General features: G+C 40.4%; 2 protein-coding genes across 11 annotated transcripts in view; one reads left to right on the forward strand and one right to left on the reverse strand.

Moving 5' to 3' along the window:
• The window catches only part of PCK1 (phosphoenolpyruvate carboxykinase 1), a 34641-nt gene extending 16403 nt beyond the window's left edge, over nt 1–18238 (reverse strand). The window contains exons 1-4 of one of the 4 annotated variants that reach the window (XM_039343245.1): nt 18128–18238; nt 4873–5024; nt 3986–4203; nt 3196–3464 (exon numbers count right to left, since the gene is read on the reverse strand). In XM_039343245.1, coding sequence (XP_039199179.1) covers nt 3196–3419 — 224 coding nt within the window. In that variant the 5' untranslated portion in view covers nt 3420–3464; nt 3986–4203; nt 4873–5024; nt 18128–18238. Of the gene's footprint in view, nt 1–3195; nt 3465–3985; nt 4420–4444; nt 4778–4872; nt 5025–18127 lie in introns of those variants that run through there. The other 3 variants (XM_039343247.1, XM_039343246.1, XM_039343248.1) reach the window with 3 other exon arrangements.
• The window catches only part of CTCFL (CCCTC-binding factor like), a 38618-nt gene continuing 34114 nt past the window's right edge, over nt 18117–22620 (forward strand). For 2 of the 7 annotated variants that reach the window (XM_039343237.1, XM_039343243.1), the window contains exons 1-2: nt 18117–18205; nt 21219–21741. In XM_039343237.1, the coding sequence (XP_039199171.1) occupies nt 18174–18205; nt 21219–21741 (555 nt within the window). In that variant the 5' untranslated portion in view covers nt 18117–18173. Of the gene's footprint in view, nt 18206–18308; nt 18478–18581; nt 18685–19010; nt 19550–21218; nt 21742–22620 lie in introns of those variants that run through there. The other 5 variants (XM_039343239.1, XM_039343238.1, XM_039343241.1 and 2 more) reach the window with 5 other exon arrangements.

Here is a 22620-nt window from a genome sequence, read left to right on the forward strand (position 1 = left end):
CTGCTGGCTGGAACTTCCTTTCCTTCCCTCCCTCTTGATCTCTTCCTCCTTACCTCCCTCTCCCATTGTCCCTTCCTTCCTTCCCTTCGCCTCCCTCTTTGTCCCTCCTTCCCTCCCTCTTTCCCCTTGTCCCTTCCATCCTTCCTTCCTTCCCTCTTGTCCAGGATCGGGGCGAACCTCTACAGCTGATCCGCGCTTTTGCAGAGTAGCCAAGAAGCGAGTCAGCTTTAACAGCTCTCCTTGGCTCCTGCCCAGCAACCTTGCTCAAGCTTTGCTAGAAAACATGCCGCTTGCTAATTTAGCAGAAGTGTGAATCAGCTGTAGCCCGGCATTGATCCTGGGGCTTCTGCTAACTTAGCAAGTGGCTTGTTTTCTGGCAAAGCTGAGCAAGTGAGCTGGGTGGAGCTCTCCTCTGCCTCTGGCAGCCTGTCCCCCTCCCCTTGCCCCTTCCTGGGCACAGAGGGGGGGAGGAAGGGATGAAGAGGGAGGGAAGTAAGGGACAATGAGAGAGGGAAGGAAGGAAGGAACAATGGAAGGAAGGGAAGGAAGGAAGGGACAAAGAGGGAAGGAAGAAAGGAAGGAAGGAAGGAAGGAAGGAAGGAAGGAAGGAAGGAAGGAAGGAAGGAAGGAAGGAAGGAAGGAAGGAAGGAAGGGACAATGGGAAAGAGGGAGGGAAGGAGGAAGAGACTAAAGGAGGTGAAGGAAAGGAAGGAAAGAAGGAAGGGACAATGGGAGAGAGGGAGGGAAGGAGGAAGAGACTAAGGGAAGTTAAAGAAAGGAAGGAAAGAAGGAAGGAAGGGACAATGGGAGAGAGGGAGGGAAGGAGGAAGAGACTAAGAAGGAGGTGAAGGAAAGGAAGGAAAGAAGGAAGGGACAATGGGAAAGAGGGAGGGAAGGTAGAAGAGACTAAGGGAGGTGAAGGAAAGGAAGAAAAGAAGGAAGGAAGGGACAAGGGGAGAGAAGGGAGGGAAGGAAGGCAGGCACCCACCCCAGTCCCATCCCAGAGACCCACAGATTCCCCCCCACAGGCATTCTGCAACCTGAGTGATCAGCTGGCCACGCCCCCTGGCCATTGATCACATGACCCTGGGACACTGTGAACGCCATAAGTATGAATCAGTTGTCAAGCATCCGAATGTAAATCACATGACCCTGGGGATGCTGCAACAATCATAAGTGTGAAAAATGAACATAATTCGCTTTTTCAGTGCTGTTGTAACTTCAAACAGTCACTAAGCGAATTGTTGTAAGTCTAGGACTACCTATATTTTCCCATTTTTCCTTTTTTTTTGGTGACGTTTTTGATACCCCCCGGCCAGGTGGATGGGGGGTTGGGGGTCACCACAACATGAGGAACTGTATTAAAGGGTCGCAGCATTAGGAAGGTTGAGAACCACTGGTCTAGTGGTTAAGGCATGAGGCTAAAAAGCGGGAGACTATGAGTTCTAGTCTCACTTTAGCCATGAAAGTCAACAGGCTGACTTTGAGCCAGTCAGTTTCTCTCAGCCCAACCCACTTCACAGGGTGTTGTTCTAGAAAAAATAGTAGAAGGAAGGTGTATTGGATATGTTTGCTGCCTTGAGTTATAGGTAAAATATAATGCAGGTGGGATACAAATATTTTTACATACATATATACGTTTATACATACATACCTGCAATATATACATATGTGTGCATGTGTGTCTGTGTATGTATGTGCATATCTCTGTCTCTGTCTCTATTCCTTCCTGTTTTCTTCCTGATTTTCAGGAGTTGCCGCTTGTTTATTAGGAAGCATTAACGTATCTCCTTCCTATGCTAGTCTCAATATTAACTCCTAAAGCAATAAAACAAAATTTTATGAAGCATTTTAGGGTTGCATATAGTTTAAGAACAATGTGGCCAAGCTTCAGTAGATTTTTTTTTTAAATCTTCATTAAGACTTTTAGGACCTCCTGTATAAATGAGACACACAATGAAAACTCATTTAAACTAACCTCCAATTAATTTATTTAACCTCTAATTGTAGGGAAGAGGGTTCTATTATTTGTTAAAGTCTGGTAAATCAAAAAGTCCATCATGGCAATAGAGCCAAAGATGCAAACTATGATACTTGGGTCAATTATATTACTATATGGGTATGATTGCATAATTTGTGCTAATCACAAACTGGTGTTATTGTTGAATTGGCATAAATTGCAATGGAATTTGATCTGTGGCATGAGAAATCTGTGGTATCAAGTCCTAGAAAATCTAAGTTTCAATGAACCAGGAAACTAAAGAGGAGATCTTCTTAGCTTATTCTTCTAGGTTCCAGCTAAATTGTCTGTTTTATTTTGTGTTCTTAATGTACTGCATGTGTAATTATTCTTTCAAGCAGTTGAAGAAATAAACTTATAAAATTTCTCCCTAAAGTTTGGAAAAGGGGAGAGCTGGTCTGCACTCCAGATACCAGTTTCTAGAAATTTGTTTTATAGTTGCTTACCCAGACCAGAAATTTACTTCCAACCCCACACGTTACATTTATTCTGTGTTTACAAAGATTGAATGTATTACTTGATTTTATTTCATCTTTTCTGCACAAAGAAGACAGATCCCAACAATTAAAAATAGAATTACTGTAAAGTAGCAAAGAAAGGTGAAATTTGTAGAACAAAACTAATGATTTTGAGAAATATTGCTATCTGAAGTTTTCTCGGGCAAAGACATTCAATAATGAGAAAATCTTTACCTATTGATATTTTGATAGCTACGTAGCCACTAAAAATATGGCACATCCATTAAAGAGTGGCAGTTGTGTATTGGAAAAATGTAGAAAAAAGAAAGGGAACTTTGGTTTTTATTCTTCCCTACATTGAACTATCCAGGAAGAAAATTAAATTAACGGCATTAACACACTAGCTACTTATGAACAGATCCCTATTGCTGAGCTGATCTATTCTCCATTCTTTGTTGACGTAGTCTGGCATGAAATATGCTGCCCCATAGTGGATCCCTATCTTGTCTCTATTGCCTCTCTTCCTGGTCACTTCTAGATGTCCCTTTGAACAGAGTTTCAGGATGCTTTTGGACAATGCTGGAATAAGGGATGAAACACAGAGGAAAGGAAAGTTACTTCAAACCCATATAACACCACTAAGTACAAACTGGGGAAAGCCCTAAGGAAAGGAACATTGTATTTGGCTTCGCACATCACATAATACTGGTCCCTTACCAATTTTCATATTTCTTAAGCTTCTTGATCATGCCTTGTTCCACCATCAGCTCCAAGATCTTTTTGTTCTCATCCTCTGATCCGTCACAGATATGGATGGCCTTTGGTTGGCACAGCTTGGCATTGCTTTCAATGAAGTTTCTCACGTTGGGTGCCAAGCTCTTCAAGTCCCCTTGGACCACTTTTGGAGTGGCATTCATTCGTGTTTGCACTTGGGGTGGCATTGCTTGTTTTTTTTACAAGTGATGATGATAAAGAGAATATTTAGCCTATGAGATAAATTGCAAATTATAGAGAGGAAAAAGATAGTGTGTTTCCTTTAATTCATTAAAATTTATAACTGTTTAGCAAAAAAACATTTAAGAAGATAAGAATGGATACTGCCTTCAACTGAACTAAACCAAACAAATGGATGTGCTATCTACAGCAAGGGGTGAACAACCTGTTACTCACTAGAAGTTTTGAAACTATCTCTACCAATCCTTGGTCATTGGCTGAGTTAGAACTGATAGGTTCTGGAATCCAACAAATCTGAAAAAAAATACTAGCAGTATCCCAAACTCAAAACATCAAGGATAGATGCCAGGAAGAGAAACACCAGATTTTTTTTGCATGGTATGAATATGTTCTATCACCAATTTATAACTTTTCTCAAAAAAAGAAGCAATTTTTTTCAGACTAAGCAATACAAGTCATCACAAATCAATTCACAATTCACAAAAAAATGTAAATCGTTTTTTTAAATCAAAATATCAAAATGCATGCAGGGGTTATATATGTAAATACTTACTTTACCAGAGTAGTTTCAGTTCTTAGCTTTGGAGAAGATTTAGTTGGTCCTTTCAGAGAACATGATGCTGCTTATTAAAATTCTTCCTGGGACTTCTGGTTTTTCTTCCTTAAATACTCTGTCTTGCTTAGTCCCTCCCACCTCTCAAGGTAAAGGGGGCTTGTCTCTTCAATCACCCCAGGGAAAGGTTCTTCTGACATCTTGCCAAGGATGGATATCTGCAGAAACATCCGACAAACAGTAGTCACAAAGGGGTTATCATTTACCAGGCTCAATTAATGAGTGTTTGAAGTAGATGCTCTTCAGACCTCTTGTCTTCTCAGTATTTTTTTTTTTTAAGTCCCTTTTACGAAATGCCTTGGCTTGACCAACCTTTGGCCCAGTTCTAGCCCTGATTGGAGAGAGGGGGGGGGGAACCTGTCATCATTTCTCAGTAGAAGTGAAAGGCTGAGCACACACAGCAGATGGTTGCAGCAGCTGAGACCAAGGGCACTTCTGTGTAGTATTTAGAAAAGCAGGTTTTGTCGTCACAGTAACGGCCTGTTGGCTGCGAACTGGAGGCTTGCCCTGGGTGTGTTTTCTACCCTTTGGATTCCCCCTAAGAGAGGAAGAAAGGAGAAGGACTAAATAGCAATTCAAGAGCAGCCAAGGCTATGTTTGCATTCTGTTCACATCTCATGGTTCCCATATTCTGGATGAACGGAAACATTTTAATTTGGCTTGGAAGAAAGGTCAGAGGTGCATTGCTTTGGATACTTCTTCCAAGTTGATCTCTCATCTTCCAGTCTAGATCTCAGTAGATTCAACCATTTCCTTCCTTTCCTGTTTTTCCAAAAGTAGAGAGAATCATTCATTTCCGGGAAAAATGGCCCCAAATATTTTCCTACCTGAGCTGTAAATCAAGCTGCTATCCTTTTCCCATTCATGTGCGAAAGTCAAGTGGACTCTTAGCTGTGTCCTTCTTCAACATGGATGGTGGACAGAATTATCCCTTGCCCTGAAGGGGATATGTTGAGCAGGCACAAACAGCAGGTGGTCTCTGAGACAAGATGGAAAGGAGGAGTAAGCAGATCACATAGAAGATCAAGATGTACTCTTTATCAAGAGTTCTAGAGAGGATAAGGAATACAGGTAGTCCTTGACTTACAACCATTCATTTAGTGACTGTTCGAAATTACAACAGCACTGAAAAAAGTTGGCATGATTGTTTTTCACATGGTCTTTGCAGCATCTTCATAGTCACGTGATCAGAATTTAGAAGCTTGGCAACTGGCATGTATTTATGATGGTTGCAATGTCCCAGGGTGATTGTGATGACCTTTTGCAACTTCTGATCAGCAAAGTCAATGGGGAAGCAAGATTCACTTAACAACGTGTGACTAACTTAACAACTGTAGCAAGAAGTAAAAGGGGACCAAGCTCACTTAACAAATGTTTCACTTAGCAACATAAATTTTGGGTTCAATTGTGGTTGTAGGGCAAGGACTATCTGTATGGCTTTATGCTACAGCAAGGCAGATTTCAGTCAAATGACAGGAAAAAAAATTCCTAGCAGTTTGATTGGGGAACCAATTACTAGAAAGGTAGGGATCCAAGTCCCCAAGTCCCCCAAACAAGGACTGGAGAGCCTTTGTCAGGGATGGCTTAATATTTTAAGTTTAAAACTACATCAAATAAATAAACCTGTTAGCTGTGGTCAAATAGTCAAGATGGCAGCCAAAATGGTGTGCCTGGAGCACCATCGGGTTTTTTTTTTATATGGATTGCATGGGTGGTGCTTTGATCATCTCCTGTGAATATCCCAGGGCTGAAATCAACCTCAGAGGAAAGATCTATATGACCATCTAAATGCTGTGGAACAGGAGAACTGAAAGCGGGCAATCACTGCTCTTAGAAAATGGGCAAATAAACATAAATCAATCTGTGCTTCCCAACTGACATGGTGAAATTTTGTTTCCTTCTCTCTATCTTCATGGAAGGCTGGAGAAAAATTGGGATCAAAAAAGAATGTGGGTGGATGAAAGAAACTCAGGAAACAGAATCTAATGGAGAAGTGATCAGATGCGCTCAACTGAAGCCCATAATCTGGATAACTTTTTTCTCAGCAACATCAATCAGATATATCCTGTGTCCTATAGTTGGTGTGCAGCAGCATAGCATTCATAATAACGATCAACATCTGCAAGATAATGGCAGTGGCTGTGCAATTAAAGCTGTGCTTTTCTTTTTATGTATACCTCATCCTGCCTTTTTTGACCATCCCTTTCCAATGCCAAAAGTATCTTGAAAATAAATGGGGGAAAAAGAGAAGCTCCATACACAGGGCTGGATGCACAAGGAAAAACCTTTTTTACAGGGGAAGAAAATGTAATATAGTACACATCGTACTGAAATTTGTACCAAAGATTTCATTATAATATTAGCAAAGCCGATGATAAAGGTAGAAATGTGGGCCTGTCTTAACTCTGTTGAAAATGTTTTACTTGCAGCAATTTTCCCCCAAAGACAGGCCAAAGTATAGAAGTTCAGCAAGTGCAGAATGAATGGAAAGATAATTGTGTCACTGCCTCAGCAGAATTGCATAACTGAGTGCCTCAAGCCTGGTATTTGGATTATTCTTAAAAGAATTCTCCTTCTTAAAAAGAATTAAATGCAATCATGGAGCAAGAAAAATGAATATAAATGGTAAAGGGGTGGGATTATCTCACCCCGTATAGAAAGATGACTATAGTTGAGGCTTTTTAAAGTAGGGACGCTAATAAAGAGAGAAGTGACAGAAATAGATCTAATAATACAAAATGCTCACACTTCCCCCCCCTTTCTTCTTATATATTAGAATTTGTCCAATGAGTTTGAACTTGTGGACAATTCACAGTCAAAGTTAAAGTACAGAATTTGACTAACACGGTGCAAAGCTAAACCAAAGAACTTCCAACAAGAAATGGGGTGAAGGCCACTAAGATGACTTTAGAAGAGACTGCATTAATTCATGGAAACAGGTTATCAGCATCTGCTAGATATGATGATCTCTAGGATCAGAAGCAGCATAACTCTGAGTACATCCCTTGCTGAACAATAACAGAAGCTGGACTAAAGCAGCTTTAACCTGATCTCCTCAGGTTCTTTTATGCTCTGTCAATAACTCAGTAACCAACAGTTGAACAAGTAATTGTGTTGATAAACAACATATGCTCAATTCCATATGAATACTGAACGGCAGGGGTAGGCAAAAAGCACATTCATGGTTCCCAAACGAACTTGGCTAGTTGCTGGTTGAGACACAGTATACTGTTCAAAACAGACCTTCAATGATCCCCATGGACAACAAAAGATATTATGTCCCATATATTAAAAGTTTAAGGTGAGAGGTTTTCAGAAATCAGGAGATATTGCTACCGTTTCATTGGCACTGGAAAGATGGCGGCCATTTCCCCAAGAGACTTACTGTATAGCATCTTCAAACCATCACTCAGCCATCACTGAAGTGATAAAAAAACCCAGTCCTTATTACTACAGATACTTCTCAGCTTACAACCATTTGCTTAGTGACTGTTTGAAATTACAACGGTATTGAAAAAAGTGATTTATGATTGGTTTTCACACTTAGGACAATTTCAGTGTCCTCCATGGCCATGTGGTCAAAATTGGCATCTGGCATGTACTTATGACTGTTGCAGTGTCCCAGGGACATGTGATCACCTTTTGTGATCTTCTGACAAGCAATGGGGAAACCAGATTCACTGAACAGCTGCAGTGATTCATTTAACAACTGTGGCAAGAAAGGTCATAAAATGAGGAAAAAATCACTTCACAACTATCTTGCTTAGCAATAGAAATTTTGGGCTACATTGTGGTCATAAGTTGAGGATTACCTATTTCTTTGGCCCAAAGATGATCAGAGGATTGTTATGTCATATTAAGAGATACACCAGATCTAAACATTTATGGTTCTTGATGTAGTCACTAGTTGAGTTGAGGAATGGGTAGCTATTTCTCCATTGCTGCTAGAGTGAAAATGGAAAGACCTGTTCTTTGCATGCCTGCCTGGATGTCCCTAGGGACAAATGTTGGCCACTAAAGTTCTATAACAGATGTTACTATGTGGGTACATATGCAGGTTCATGTGTGTGAATGTTTAAGTGTAATGGAAACCTTCTAATCTGTATGGCCCATAGATTAGGGGTGCCTACTAAGACCATCAAAGATTTTTTAAAAAAAATCTCCCCTGCTGACACAACTGATGCAGGAAATAAATAGTTAAAGCTGCAATGAAGCCAGAAATTGGTGATGTTTATCCTTGAAAGAACTTTGTGTAAACCTCATAACTAACCAAAGTGTGAGGCAGAATTGTGTGGTTAAACCTAAACCTACAGAAGTTAGCAGTTTTATTTCCAAAGGCAGGAATGGGAAAATTAAAGTCCATATTAGAATTTTTTCCCATTCAAGTTAAAAAATACTAAGAAAAAGTGTTCAAAGGATATTTCCCTCAAATCTTGGAGTAGATACTAGCCAAAGTAGCCAAAACTGAAGCTACTCAAAAAATCAATGGTCCCATTTACTATAAAGCATGAAAAATTGCTCTTTGGTGCATAAATTAAGAAGCTGCAAAATCCAACCTTTCTTATTGTGGAATCAGCTCACTTTCCTGCAAAATATTTCAGTAATATAACAAACATTAAAAGTATCATTGCTGTATGATACGGTATGCTAAAATTAATTCTAAATGTTTGGGATGATGTCAATATATATATGTGTGTGTGTGTGTGTGTGTGCGTGTGTGTGTTTTCTGAGGTTTTCGCGGGTGTTTGTGTGTAGGTATGTAGGTCTTTGATTATTCGGGTTTTCTCCCATGTAAAATTGGAAGTGTCTTGGCGACGTTTCGATGAAGTCTCATTCGTCATCTGCAGGCTGATAACCAAAGACCTACATATATATATACATACATACATACATACATACATACATACATACATACATACATATATATGTGTGTGTGTATATATATATGGTTAATGGTTGTAAAAATACGAATCCCGGGCATATTTGTTCAATGATGCAATCTTCAAGAGTATACTCCAGTTATTTATTGTTAAAACAACATTTAAAAACAATAAAAACAGTTATTAGGGCGTATGAATCGGCAGGTTAGGAGAGGAGGGGAGTTGGAGGAGGAAGATGAGATAGGAACTGGCAATGGAACGCAAAGAGAGGAGGGATTGAGGAGTGTGTTGGTAATAACAGCGCAGGGAGGGGGAGACGGCACAAGGATGACAGAGCAGAAAAACACAATATTAGAGTGCAAAAAAGAGAGGGCGGAACAGTTAAGGCAGTTACAGTCAATCAGGAAGAGTGGCCCTGTCACGAGGGCAATGAGTAGGCAGTTGGATCAGCAAGGGGATACAAAGAACTTTCCCACCCCCTAAGCCCCACTCTGAGGACGCTGGCAGAGGACCAGCGAAAGCTAAATTGTTTTAACCTTGTATATAACTGTTTTTATTGTTTTTAAATGTTGTTTTAACAATAAATAACTGGAGTATACTCTTCCCGGAGATTGAAGATTGCATCATTGAATATATATATGTGTGTGTGTGTGTGTGTGTTTTCTGAGGTTTTCACGGGTGTTTGTATGTAGGTCTTTGGTTGTTCGGGTATATATATTCGTAGATTTTCACGGGTATAGGTATGCAGGTCTTGGCGTATTCGGGTCTTTTCCCGTGTAAGATTGAGAGTGTCTTGGCGACATTTCGACAAGGTCCCACTTGTCATCTTCAGGCTGGGGTCTTCAGCTTCATGCTTGTGCGAGCAAAGTGTGATCGGAGCTGCCATCTCCCTATAAATATTGGTGGGGGTGTGTAGAGTGCTGGCTTAGTTGCTATAGGAGGGTTGGTTGGCTGTGTTGGAGTTATTGTTTGTGGATTGTTCGGCTGTTTCGTAACATCCTGAGTAGCTGAGGTGCTGCTGTGTGCCCATTAGTCTTTTGTGTTGTAACGACCTGCTGCTGCACCTCCCTCCAACCCCCACACAAAGCAAACGGACATACGCCATGAACACAGAGCTAGAGCGTAAACTCGGAACCAAACCAAAGCCCGGTATGTTACTTCACAGCCTTCTGCCCTGGACACCACACCACAGAACTTAGGAGATTACAGTGCTAAAGCTCAGGATGTCACAACACAGCCTACTACCCAGGATGATGCAACACAGAACTCAGGATATCACTACACTAGATCTCAGGATGTCATCAAACAACCCATTACCCAGGTCATTACAACACAAAAGACTAATGGGCACACAGCCAGCACCTCAGCTACTCAGGATGTTACGAAACAGCCGAACAATCCACAAACAATAACTCCAACACAGCCAACCAATCCTCCTACAGCAACTAAGCCAGCACTCTACACACCCCCACCAATATTTATAGAGAGATGGCAGCTCCGATCACACTTTGCTCGCACAAGCATGAAGCCGAAGACTCCAACCTGAAGATGACATGTGGGACCTCATCAAAACATCATCAAGACACTCTCAATCTTATACGGGAAAAGAACTGAATACGCCAAGACTTGCATATACATATACACACACACATACACACACATACACATATACACGTACATAAAATCTACAGAACTACTCTGGCAAGGTTCTGAAAGGGTTAAATCATTAAATGTTTGATTAATAAAGCTTGGTGGAAGAACTGAAACTAGGGTTCCCCCAATCCCAATTTATATGAAAAACAAATTTGTTTCTCAGAAGCTTAAGACACTGTCTTCTCTTGAGTTCGTCCATTGATCCATCTGGCACAGTACTTTCAACAACAATTAGCGGGATCTCTTTGGAACTGGTGATTTTTTTCAGCCCTATTTGATGATGTTGGCTTTTTTGCATGCAAAGCAGGCACCCTAGCATTGACCTACATACAAAGGCTTCTTTTGTTAGAATTTAAATTGCTATATTACTGTGCTGAATAAATCTATTAGATTGCTGCAAATAATAATAAAATTCTAGCCTCATGCATGTTGCTGGGCAGTTTAAAATTCTTGATCATTTTTTAACCAAAGATCAATGACTGATGAATCTCAAAAGTGTTTTCATGACCACCTTCTAGTCTTTTGTTATATTTTCCAAACCTAAGGATGAAAACAGTGAAGCAACGTGGCGTTTCTTTGATGACACCAAGGCCAAACATATTTGATAAAATGTAAGCCGTAAAAAGCAAGGAAGGATAAAAGAAATTGCAGGTTGCACTAAAAGGGTTATTTGCTTTGAGGAAAGGTCAAAAAAAAAAAATTAGAGCACCAGAATTCCCACATTTTGAACTTACATGCAAAATAAACATGAGCACAGAACATAGTTCCAAATGTTTGCGGTATTATGTGCAACCAATGGAACAACCAAATTAACCAATGGAACAACCTGCCTCCAGAAGCGGTGAATGTTCCAACACTGGAAGTTTTAAAGAAGAGACTGGACAGCCATTTGTCTGAAATGGTGTAGGGTTTCCTGCCTGAGCTGGGGGTTGGACTCGATGACGTCCAAGGTCCCTTCCAACTTTAGTAGTAGTAGTAGTAGTAAAAAAAATTTTGAAGAGCTCTTTCCCCTTCCTTTCAGACTGGCAGATAAATATGTTAACTTTCTGAGTGGAGAGAAATATATACAAGGGAGGGAGGGAGGGAGGGAGGGAGGGAGGGAGGGAAGGAAGGGAGGGAGGGAGGGAGGGAGGGAGGGAGGGAAGGAAGGAAGGAAGGAAGGAAGGAAGGAAGGAAGGAAGGAAGGAAGGAAGGAAAAGATACTTCTCCTTGTGAGGGAAAAAATATCAATAAAAGCTTGCAATTTTCAATTCTAAAACAAGCATTTATATAAATTAATTCTATATTAAAGAATTAAAATGTTCAACAATCTTGTTTTGCTGGAGATTTTCCTTTGGTATGCTGCCAAGCAAAGCATCAGTCTCTGGCGTCATTTTAAGAGATTATCGGCAATTTAGAAAATATAAAAAAGTATGGGTAACTACAACATTGCACTTTCTTAGAAAATTGTGTTTAACAGTCTAGATAAAAACAAAAACAAAAAAACAAAACCAACAGCAGTTGCAAGCTGTTGTGGAAGCCAGCAACCAGGAAAGGCTCGAGAGCAACGTTGTGGAATTGTTGGTTGGTTGATACAAGTCATTTGTTATACCTACAAGGGCAGCAATTTCTGGAGAGTTCCCACAACATTCTTGCAACATTTCAAATATGTCCACCACCTTTATATTTCCCACAGGTTGATCCAAAGCTGTGGTCAAAGCGGGAGGAAAAAAAATGTAGCTTCAGTTCAAATCAAACTACATATATATTTACATTTACTGTAGAAAATGTGAAATTGCTTTACATCTGCCTGAAAAGAAATTCAATTGTCTTATTTGCCCTTAAGAACATCAAAAGTGAAGGTATCAGCCATTTTATTTTTAGGGGATTTTTTTCCCCTCATTCATTCATTCATTCTCCACACTGAGCTGATAGGACTGCATTTTCTAGCTTTACTCAAAGCTCTCTTTCATGGATAGTTACAATAAACTGTGATTTCATAGTATATATCTTATCTTTAATGGTAACCTTGTGTTAAGCCCTTACCTTATGTTAAGTTTAGGGCTACCATGTCAATGCTTGAGAAAATGTGGAGACAGTTTAAAGGCAGCAAAAGGTTTGAAGATGTCTTAAATTTTTAACAACTAGGTTTATACTGGAAGAAGGATTCGCTGCCTACTTTAGAAGAATGGATACTTAAGGTTTCTACTTTAGTGGAAATGGCAAAAATTTCTGCTTATTTAAAGGACCATACACAAGAAAAATTTATTATAGTGTGGAGAAGGTGGATTATATTCAGAATAAATATGGAACTTTAAAGTTCCATTTATTTTATGATTATTTTTTCTTGAGGTTATAATTACTATTTATAGATTCTTATAATATTTGATTTATAGTAGATTTGTTTATATTATTATTTTTTTTAAGTTTAGAGAGAGTTAAGGGTAATGTATGAATTTGTTTATTGTATAGAATTTTTTTTTTAAGTTATAGATTGTGTTTGTTTTGTTTATAATAACCCTGTATTTTGCTCTGGGAAGTGGGGGGGGGGGTAGGGGGAGGGGAGGGGTGGGATTAAGTATATATAGAAATATTAAAGTATGAAATAAATGGAGTAATTTAGAGGGAGATGCCGCTCGGGTGTTTCCCCTGAACTGTATCTGAAGAGGGATAAGAGGGGAGGAGGAGGGAAGGAAGGAAGTTGGATGGGAGGAAGGGATGAGGGGAGAGGAGAGGAGAGAGGGAGTAGGGAAGTAAGGAAGGAAGGCTGAGAGGGCGGAAGCAGTCGAGGGGAGATAGACGAGCAACACCTAAGGTCTTATTTTGAAGGTATTTTTTTTCTTTTTTTTAGTTTTATATATAATGTATGGAAAGTATTATATATATTGAAAATTTAAATAAACTTTAAAAAAAGATTTTTTAACATTTAAAGATGGGCTTGTAACAGCTGGAGGGCAGGGGGATACTATCTCCTACTTGCTGAAATGTTTTCTTCCTGATTACCAATGTGATCACCAGTTGCTAATGGATTGAGAAAGACTTTGCTTATTACATAGAAAAACACTGTACCTTTTTTGATATTCAATAGCTATCGCTTTAGCTATACGCTCAGATGGGCCAAAGTCCCAATATTAAAAAAGTTAGAAGACAAATTGATGGAATGGCTAGTAAAGATAATGAATGAAACAATGCCCAGGATGTGAGGAGAAGCATATATAATCTTAAAAAGATTATAGAAGAAAGGAATGACGGACTGAATAATTTCTCTACTAAATGTTGATTACAGGATATTTACTACTTATTGACTAAATGTATAGGGAAATGCATTCCTGGATTGACCTAAGGATATCAGACAGGCTATATTCCAGAGAGGAAGATGTTAGATCAGTGATGGCGAACCTTTTACAGACGAGTGCCCAAACTGCAACCCAAAGCCCACTTATGCATCGTCGGATGCCCGGGTGGGTGTGGCCCAGTGGCTGGGTGTGGCCCATTGGGTGGGTGTGGCCCATTGGGTGGGTGTGGCCCATTGGGTGGGCGTGGCTGCAGTGGTAAAGGCACACTGGGTGGGACTAAAAAGTTCAATCAATCCATTCCAACTTTGCAAGATCTTATTTTTCCCGCGAGAAGTTCAAATTGACTGATTGAATCTTTTTTTTTTGCACATGGTGACAGAGGTCTAAAGTGAAAAGGTTTTATAAAACCCAGCTGAAGGCCTAGAACTGGGGCGACGGCACGCATGCCCACAGAGGGCTCTAAGTGCTGCCTCTGGCACCGGTGCCATAGGTTCGCCACCACGGTGTTAGACAATAGATTTATCATAAATGCATCAGAATATATCTAGACCAGTGGTTCTCAACCTGTGGGTCGGGACCCCATTTGGAGTCGAACGACTATTTCACGGGGGTCGCCAAACAACGCAGTCCGCCATTTTTTTCCCCTTTTCCTTAGCTGTGCTACTCCCTTTTATTCTATTGGCTTTTGAAAGCCAATAGAATAGACTCTCTTGAATAGAGTCTAATTCTATTGACTTTCAAAAGCCAATAGGAATTGTCCAGGCTGTCTCTGCCCTGCTGAGCCCACCAAAAGTCCCATTCTGCAAACAGTGCTGCACCAGATGAGTAGTCCTCGAATTACGACCGGTTGAGTAGTCCTCGAATTACGACCGGTTGGGGGGTCGCGGCATTAAAAAGGTTGAGAACCACTGATCTAGACTAAGACAAAGAAGGCAGCAGCAATATTTTTAGATGCAGAAAAAGCTTTTGACAACTTAGGATAGTTATTTTTTTTCAGAGGCTCTAAATAAAATGAATCCCAGAGAAGAATTTAAAACCTGGGACAGAAGTTATATATATCTACAATAAAAGACAAATACTATAATAAATGTAACCTTTTCTACACATTTTTCAATATGTAAAGGTACAAGGCAAAGATATCTATCCTCTTTCTCCTATACTATAGATAATTGCTTTGGTACTCCTAGCCAACAAAATCTGAAAAGATAAACAAATAACCAGGATTAAAAGTCAAGGAGAATATACATAAAATGAAGTGCCAGGCAGATGATAGGGTCAATGAACTATAGGTTAATGAGGATTACTTTATATGACTATATCCAAGGAAAGATGTACAGTGAAAATGAACAGTGCTGGTTGGGATCTACCTCAAAAGGACAGGAAACTACATAATTGATTTTGGTCAATCTTATTCAGAAGAGGTTCTTTGGTCTGTTAAAAAATTGGAGGCAATTTGGTTTACCCAACTGGCCCATTTCTATAGTTAAGTTGGTCTCTGATTAATTTAGCTGTGATCATCAGTATCAGTGAACAAAAGTGTCTATGGAGATTCTCTCATCCAGGTCATAGTTATCCCAAAGGTACTTTTTCACAAGGCAACTGGACTTTCTTGTCTATCTCCAGTATACAATACAGTCCTTCCAGCAGTTCCAAGAAGGCTCCACACCCATTTGCACTACTCAGTGAAGATACAGATAAACCTCTAGGTGGCCTCAACAATTCTATAAAAGAATGCAAATTACCAGCTGTCTGCAAGGAGTATAAATCTTTCCATTCCCCATCATCCAATCAGAGCTGAAGAAGCTTCTTGGATGAGAAGCAAAACGTCTTCAAAGAAAAACAAGAAAGTCTAGTTGCCTTGTGAAAAAATACCTTTGGGACAGTGAAGGCTTTGTGGAAAATATATAAAATGTCAATGAAGTTTCAGCAAGAAGAACAGAAACAGCTTGAAGTGGAACCACTTAGAAATAGAGGCAAGGGTTTTACAAATGGTGTCAGTTTTGTAACTGCTGCCTCTAGAACAACGGATCCCAACCTTTTCTATACCCCTAGAATGCTTCTGATATATTCTCACACCCTTTACAAAAGTTCAAAATAACGGCAACGAATTATGCATATACACTATAATTTTGAAAACCCAAGTTTTCACATCCCCTGGAATATCGTCTTGTACCCCTGGTTGGGAATCCCTGCCCTAGAACATGGACTAATGGAAAATAACTACTGCACTCTATATGCTTTCACAAATACTAGATAACTCATAGGCTAAGAATGCTGCCGAAATACTGTTAAAAAAATGATATTGGGGCTAACCATAGTTGTTCAGTGGGTACAGTTATACCAATTACAATGTTTCTCAAGCTTGGCAAGTTTAAGATGTGTGCACTTCAATTCCCAGAAATCCTCAGCCAACATTGCCCTAAAACAGTGATGGCGAACCTTGTAGAGACCGAGTGCCCAAAATCCACCCCATCCCGTCTGCCCCCACTCCCGCATCGCCCGTCCGCAGGGCCACCCACCACCTCCACAGCCCGCCGCAGATCACTCAGTGGTCCAGCAGCGCCATGGCGGCCACACCCTCCACCCGCGCCCTGCAGTATCATCTGCATGCGAGGGTGGAGTCTTATCCCCACTGCCATGTCCTTGGCTGAGCTGCAGTGTGTGGGCCACACCTGGGGGCAACTCTCCTGCGGGGGGCTGCTGGTGAGGAGGGGGCCATGGGGGGAAGCAGGGCTTCAATTTTGCAGCCTAGAATTTGGATCACATCCCAAACATGCCTGGAAACATTAATGCTGGGTTAAGGGGCCACAACAAAATATGAATATCAATTTAGAATTACATTTGTCCCATTTCATTCATTATGAAAAAAAAATGCATCAAGCTGCAAGAAAGTACATTAGTCTCCCTGCAGCACTCTTCAAATATACTGACAAATGTCTCTTTTGAAAGCTAGAGAGCTATTACCAGTTCAAAGAATCAGACATCCCCAATTTGGTGCTCACCCATTGAAGTGTTGCACTATACTTCACATATTAAAATTTGCAGTCCCAGCACATAGGACAAAGCAACATGCTTTATGGATGATCAGCCTTCTGCTCATGTTGCAGCTTGTCCTCCTTCTCTTAGCAGTCTTCACCACACATGTCCAAATGTTCTCCAGAAGATCCATTGGATCTTCAGGCCAGAACACTGGAGGACAAAGGACAATGCTAGAAGAGAAGAAATCCATTGCCTTGACAAGCAGATGCAATTGGATGCAATCCAGAGGAGGAATAATACAGGATATTAGATTGCTTAATAATGGTGAAAACTGTGCTCAGTTTTGTAGGACATGCCCCACCGCCATTTCTATATCTACAATTTTTGCAATATTCCTAGGTATTTCAGTAACTTGGTCTCAGAGCAAATGATCTATAATTGCTGGGTTAAGCAGGGCAGGGCAGCTTTCTAACAAGTGGCTAGGTAGGATTGAGATTTTAAATGTGCTCAAACTTTTCCAGGCTGCAGAACCTGTTAGTTACAAAAAAATCCCAGAAGTTATGATTCAAAGCACAAAGTTATAGTGACTAAAAATTGGCTCTGCTCAAGTGATTTTTTTTTCCCCTTGTTAGTCTTTCACAAAAACCACTGCAATTTCCCACAGAATCCAGGGTGTGCCACAGCCTTGACTTCTGTCCCAGAACACACACTGAGATGATCCTGGTCAGGAATACAATATTATTCTATCTTCCTGTTGTCACCATTCGGGGCAAGGTTTAAGTAGCCGTATTTACAAAGCAGGAAGGATATTATAAAATGATCTACCTATAACCAAGGTAGCACCCACTCATTTACTATCCAGAAGATGTGCAATTTTCAGTCTTGTTTTGAAGCATCTCGGCCCCATAGGATTGCCACAAGCTTCAGCCATGTGGAGTACACCTTTCCATTGACTTGCCTGAAAATCAACACAGAGTTGTCCAGAGTGATCAGGGTTTGCCCTGAGCTTTGAAGAGAAAAATTATCCCTGGATCCATAGTGAATTTAATTGCACTTCCCATTAAACACTCTGCAGCAAGAAACAATTCTGTACACCTTGAAATGAAATTTCAATGATGAAAAAAGACACAAATCCTCACCATCGCATGGCATCAAAATCATTTGCCCCCAAAATAAGCCTTTTGCTTTTTTGGGAATTATCCCACTAGCTTAGAAGGTACTTCCTAATAAAATTCTGAATGAACCCATGACTGATACTAGTTTAGGATTTTAGCTGGACAATGCCAATTGCTTACTTGTGAGTAGTTTCCTCCACAGAACTGAAACTCTGCACAGGAAGTAATGCCTGATTCCTATTTACACACCAAAGCGAGGTTAGTGAACATACTTAAACCTCATTATCTTTCAGCATCGTATTTTGCTTTGAGAAAAGTCTTCCCCCCCCCCCGTTCCCTCCCCCCGGGATTGGAGGGACCTATTTGCCAAGAAACGTGCAACAGGACTACGTTCCGAACAAACCATGTTGCAACATTTGCTTGCAACGTTTAGGAGGGTAGGAAGAAGCCTCCGGTTTCTGCAGAGAGACAATTCGCCCTGTTGGAAGAAGGCGAGAAATTATGGGTGTTTTTTGTGTGTGTGCTTTCAGGTTGGAGGGGGCTCCGCAGGCATCCAAAGAGGGTTTTCAGACTAGGGGTGGGAAGTGATGAGAATAAAAATGGGTGGGGGTGGGGGAAACCAGTTCTATGCGAAGTTAATTTATGGCCTTGGAGGGAGAGGGAGAAATCTGGAAATTGTAAGAAAAAACAGGAAATAAAGGATTCAGGCAGAAGGGTCCCCGGGCAGAAGATTTGAGGTGGGGAGTTTCCTATGCTTGTTTGTTTGGAAGTAAATCTCAGTATTTTTCCACAGTAAACGTTCATGGGGATTGAAAGGCGTAATCCGATAGGTATTTCTTCCGAGTAAATACTCGGAAATACTGCGGTCATTCAGGAACCGAGTTAAATAGGGATTTCCCACGGATGTCTAAATGTAAGGGCTACTTATTTCGAAAGTTCGGCCAATTTCATTAGAAAATGAATTGTAAGGCGTCTTGAAGGCATTTTTAAAATGCGGTGAAATCAATTGCTTCAGCCTGGGTTCATTCAAATCACATTCGCACGTTAGGGATTAGGAATTAATCGAAAAGCAAGATGTAAAAATTATGGGGATGGGGAAACACACCCACGCGCGTGCAATTATAACATGAGTCCCTGCAATTTTTTTTTAATGGTGCAAGATGGAAAGCAATGCTTCTGAAGAAAACTGCTCAAGTAATGGCGCTGGGATCAGGAAGATTGAAAATAACGTGGAAATTGGATATAAATAAAATAGAGAAATCAAAATATATAACTGAATTTGAGAAACTGAAAAAAACGGTTCTGGTCTAAGATTGGTGGAGGAATTGGGATAATCTAATGAGGGGAGTTTGCTTTGCTATAAAATATTATGTACATAAATACCCAAGCAGGTTATGTCAGTCATTTATGGCACAGTAAAATCTTAATCAAATGAAATGTATATTTTTTTAAAAGAATCTGCTCACCTCTGGAGATCTTTTTCTTTAATTTGCCATAGGCAACCAAAACGATTAAAAGAGCATAATTGAAAAAAGAGGATTAGAAAGAGAAAGAATCACAAGGACTTGTACCACTTGAGAGATAATCCAGAGTTGAAAAAATGTATGTGTTGCCAGCATGTGAGATCAATTAATACTGAGAACCTAATTTAACTTTTCTAAAGTATGAGACGGAATTAAAGTGTAAGTGTGCTAGACAGTAAAATATTAGGCATTGGGCCTCTTTAAAAAAAGATCAAAATCTTAATATTTAACCATGATGTTTGAGTCTTGCAAGCATGTTTGAGTCTTGCTTGCAAATTAGGACAAGTAATGTTATGCTTTTGAGTTTTTGTAGATCACTGCTTTGGGTGGATGAGGAAGATTTTTAATGTTACTGTATAGCACATGAATTATGCCTTGTAAAGTGTTTGCCCTCAGGTTAAAATAGAAAGTGCACTTTTATAGCCAAGAACTTTCATTTGGTTTGGAAAGTTGCCAAAGCAGGACAAAAAGCAGGGAGATATGATTTCATTGTTTACCATTTCCTTTTAAAAGCTCAAAAGGATTAAAAAAAAACAAACTCTAATATGGTCCTGACCCAGGGTTAGAACCAGATGATAGCAATAGCACTTAGACTTATACACTGCTTCATAGTGATTTACAGCCCTCTCTAAGCGGTTTACAGAGTCAGCATATTACCCTCAACAATCTGGTTTCTCATTTTACCGACCTCGGAATGATGAAAGACTGAGTCAACCTTGAGCCAGTGAGAATCGAACTCTGGGCAGTGGGCAGTGCGCAGAGTCAGCCTGCAATACTGCATTCTAACACTGCGCCACCAGTGAGTAAGTGTTGAAAAATGGCCCAGTCCTAGTAGGCCAGGTATGTCAAACTGCCGGCCTACAGGCCGGATGCATCACCACGAAACCGCGCCCACCCCGTTGCTAGCAATGGGGGAAAAGTCATGATACGTTGCATGACATCACAGGATGTTGTGAGTTTGACATGACTGTAGTAGGCTATTGATATTGCTCTTACTGGTCCCTCTAAAGCAGTGGTTCTCAACCTTTCTAATGCCGCGACCCCATAATACAGTTCCCCATGTTGTGGTGACCCCCAACCACTTATACATCACTGGGTGCCAGGGGCGTGGCCAAAGAAAAGGGGGAAAAAATGGCAGACAGCCTTGTTTGGCGACCCCCGTGAAATGGTCGTTCGACCCCAAATGGGGTCCCGACCCACAGGTTGAGAATCACTGCTCTAAAGTTTACCAACTCTGGGGACAGAATTGAAATAAAGATAGAAGTAAAGATAGAAAACTATAATTCTTTGCCTGGTTTGACTGGAAAGTTGCAATTCAGATCTGGCAGATATGTAATGGTGGTCATATGGATGGCATGTTGGTTCATAACACGGCTATGATAATTAGTGTAATCAGCATGATAATCAGCAGCTCATTTATCGGAAGGTTACCTGCTCCTTTACTCTCTCAACTCTTGCTGTGTTCTTGACTATTTTAGCTTACTTTTGCCCATCTTCTCAGGATTGATTTGTGAGCAAAGCATTGTGCTACAGCCACTTAATTTTATTTTCTAATAATTTCTTTTCAGTGTATATGGGACTCAGATCCATCCATGCAAATAAGGAGAATGTTAGAGGCTCCAGCTTCCCATTTATTTGTTATTTTTATTCTTAAAAGAAAACTAAAACTAAGTGGGGCAGGAAAGGTGGTACTGTACTTCTAGGAAAATATTACCTCCCCCTAACACTTTCCTTTGTGGTTCTTCCAGTTCTTTTTTTCAGTACATTAAGATCACAATGGATCACCAGGAGGACACAGAACCTGATGAGCATTTCACTAAAATCAAAACTGAGGAACGTGTCCAGGACAAAACGCAAGAGGGTAGCTGTAACTATCCAGAAAAGATTGAAGATGTCCATTCCATCTTGTTCAAGAAAGTGCTGGAAGAAGTTGATAAGCTGCCCCCATCATCTTCAGAAGGAGAGAAGAACTTCATTTTGTTGAAGACCGTGCATTTGAAAACAGAGAAAGATAATATCCAGGGGCCTTGTTTAATTGATCACCCAGTGGAGCTGCATACTATGTTGCAAAGAGAGACAGATTTCATCCGCTCGTTGGAGGGAATGCCCGATAGCATAGAGATTCAGGAGAACCCAGGGAAAGTCCAGACAATAAGTTTGGCAGAAAGCATTTATGCACTTCATGAGATGGAAGTGATCAGTGGTTCAAAAGGCAAACCAGGATTTCAGGAAGAGAGATGGTCAATTGAGAAGGATCCATATATTCCTCAGGTAACTTTTGTTCTTGATTATTCATTACAAGTAGACCTCAATTTATGACCACAATTGGTACCAACAAAGGAGAAAGTTTGTAGCTCAGGGTTGTAATGAGGGGTCCTTGGTGCTTTCTAAACTTGGTTGTTTTCTTGCAGACATTTCATTACCCAGACTAGGTAGCATTATCAGTGCTAGTAAGGAGTGGGGTGTGCTCTCAGTTTATAGCTTCATAACATATGGATAGATTTAAGCATAATTTCAATTAGGAAACTGACCATCCTAGACCAAGCCAAATCTAAAAATGCTAGGGAAGCCTGGCACTCTGACAATAGACACATAGACATAAACAATATCTACGTACTATACCAGGGATAGGCAACCTTGGCTTTTTTATGACACAGCTGGCTCAGGAATTCTGGGAGTTGAAGTCCACGAGTCATAAAAGAGCCAAGGTTGCCTACCCCTGTACTATACAAAAGAGACAATCAACAAGCCAAAAAGACCAAAACACCTCCCTACCAGCAGTCAGCATCCAGATGAGCATAGATTAACTCGATTATCATCAGACCAACAATCAAGTAAACAATACTCCAATCAAGGGACTGCCAGACAAACCAACAGTAAACAGCCCAACTAAAGAACCTCTGAGACCACCAACATTTACAGGGTAAACCATTAGAACATAAACTGAGAGCAAACGCCACTCCTTACTAGCACTGATGATGTTACGTAGTTTGGGTAATGAAACGTCTGCAAGAAAACAACCAAGCTCAGAGAGCACCAAAGTCCATAATAGGGACCAGAATTTCCATTGTTGAGCAAGGAAGTGCAGGGATTTATACTGATTTTTTTTTGTCATATTGAAGTTAGAGAGAAAAAACTGTATTAGTATGA

The sequence above is a fragment of the Crotalus tigris genome, unplaced genomic scaffold, assembly GCF_016545835.1.
Source record: "Crotalus tigris isolate CLP2741 ecotype Arizona unplaced genomic scaffold, ASM1654583v1 scf7180000017834.3080900, whole genome shotgun sequence".
Classification (NCBI taxonomy): Eukaryota; Metazoa; Chordata; class Lepidosauria; order Squamata; family Viperidae; genus Crotalus; species Crotalus tigris.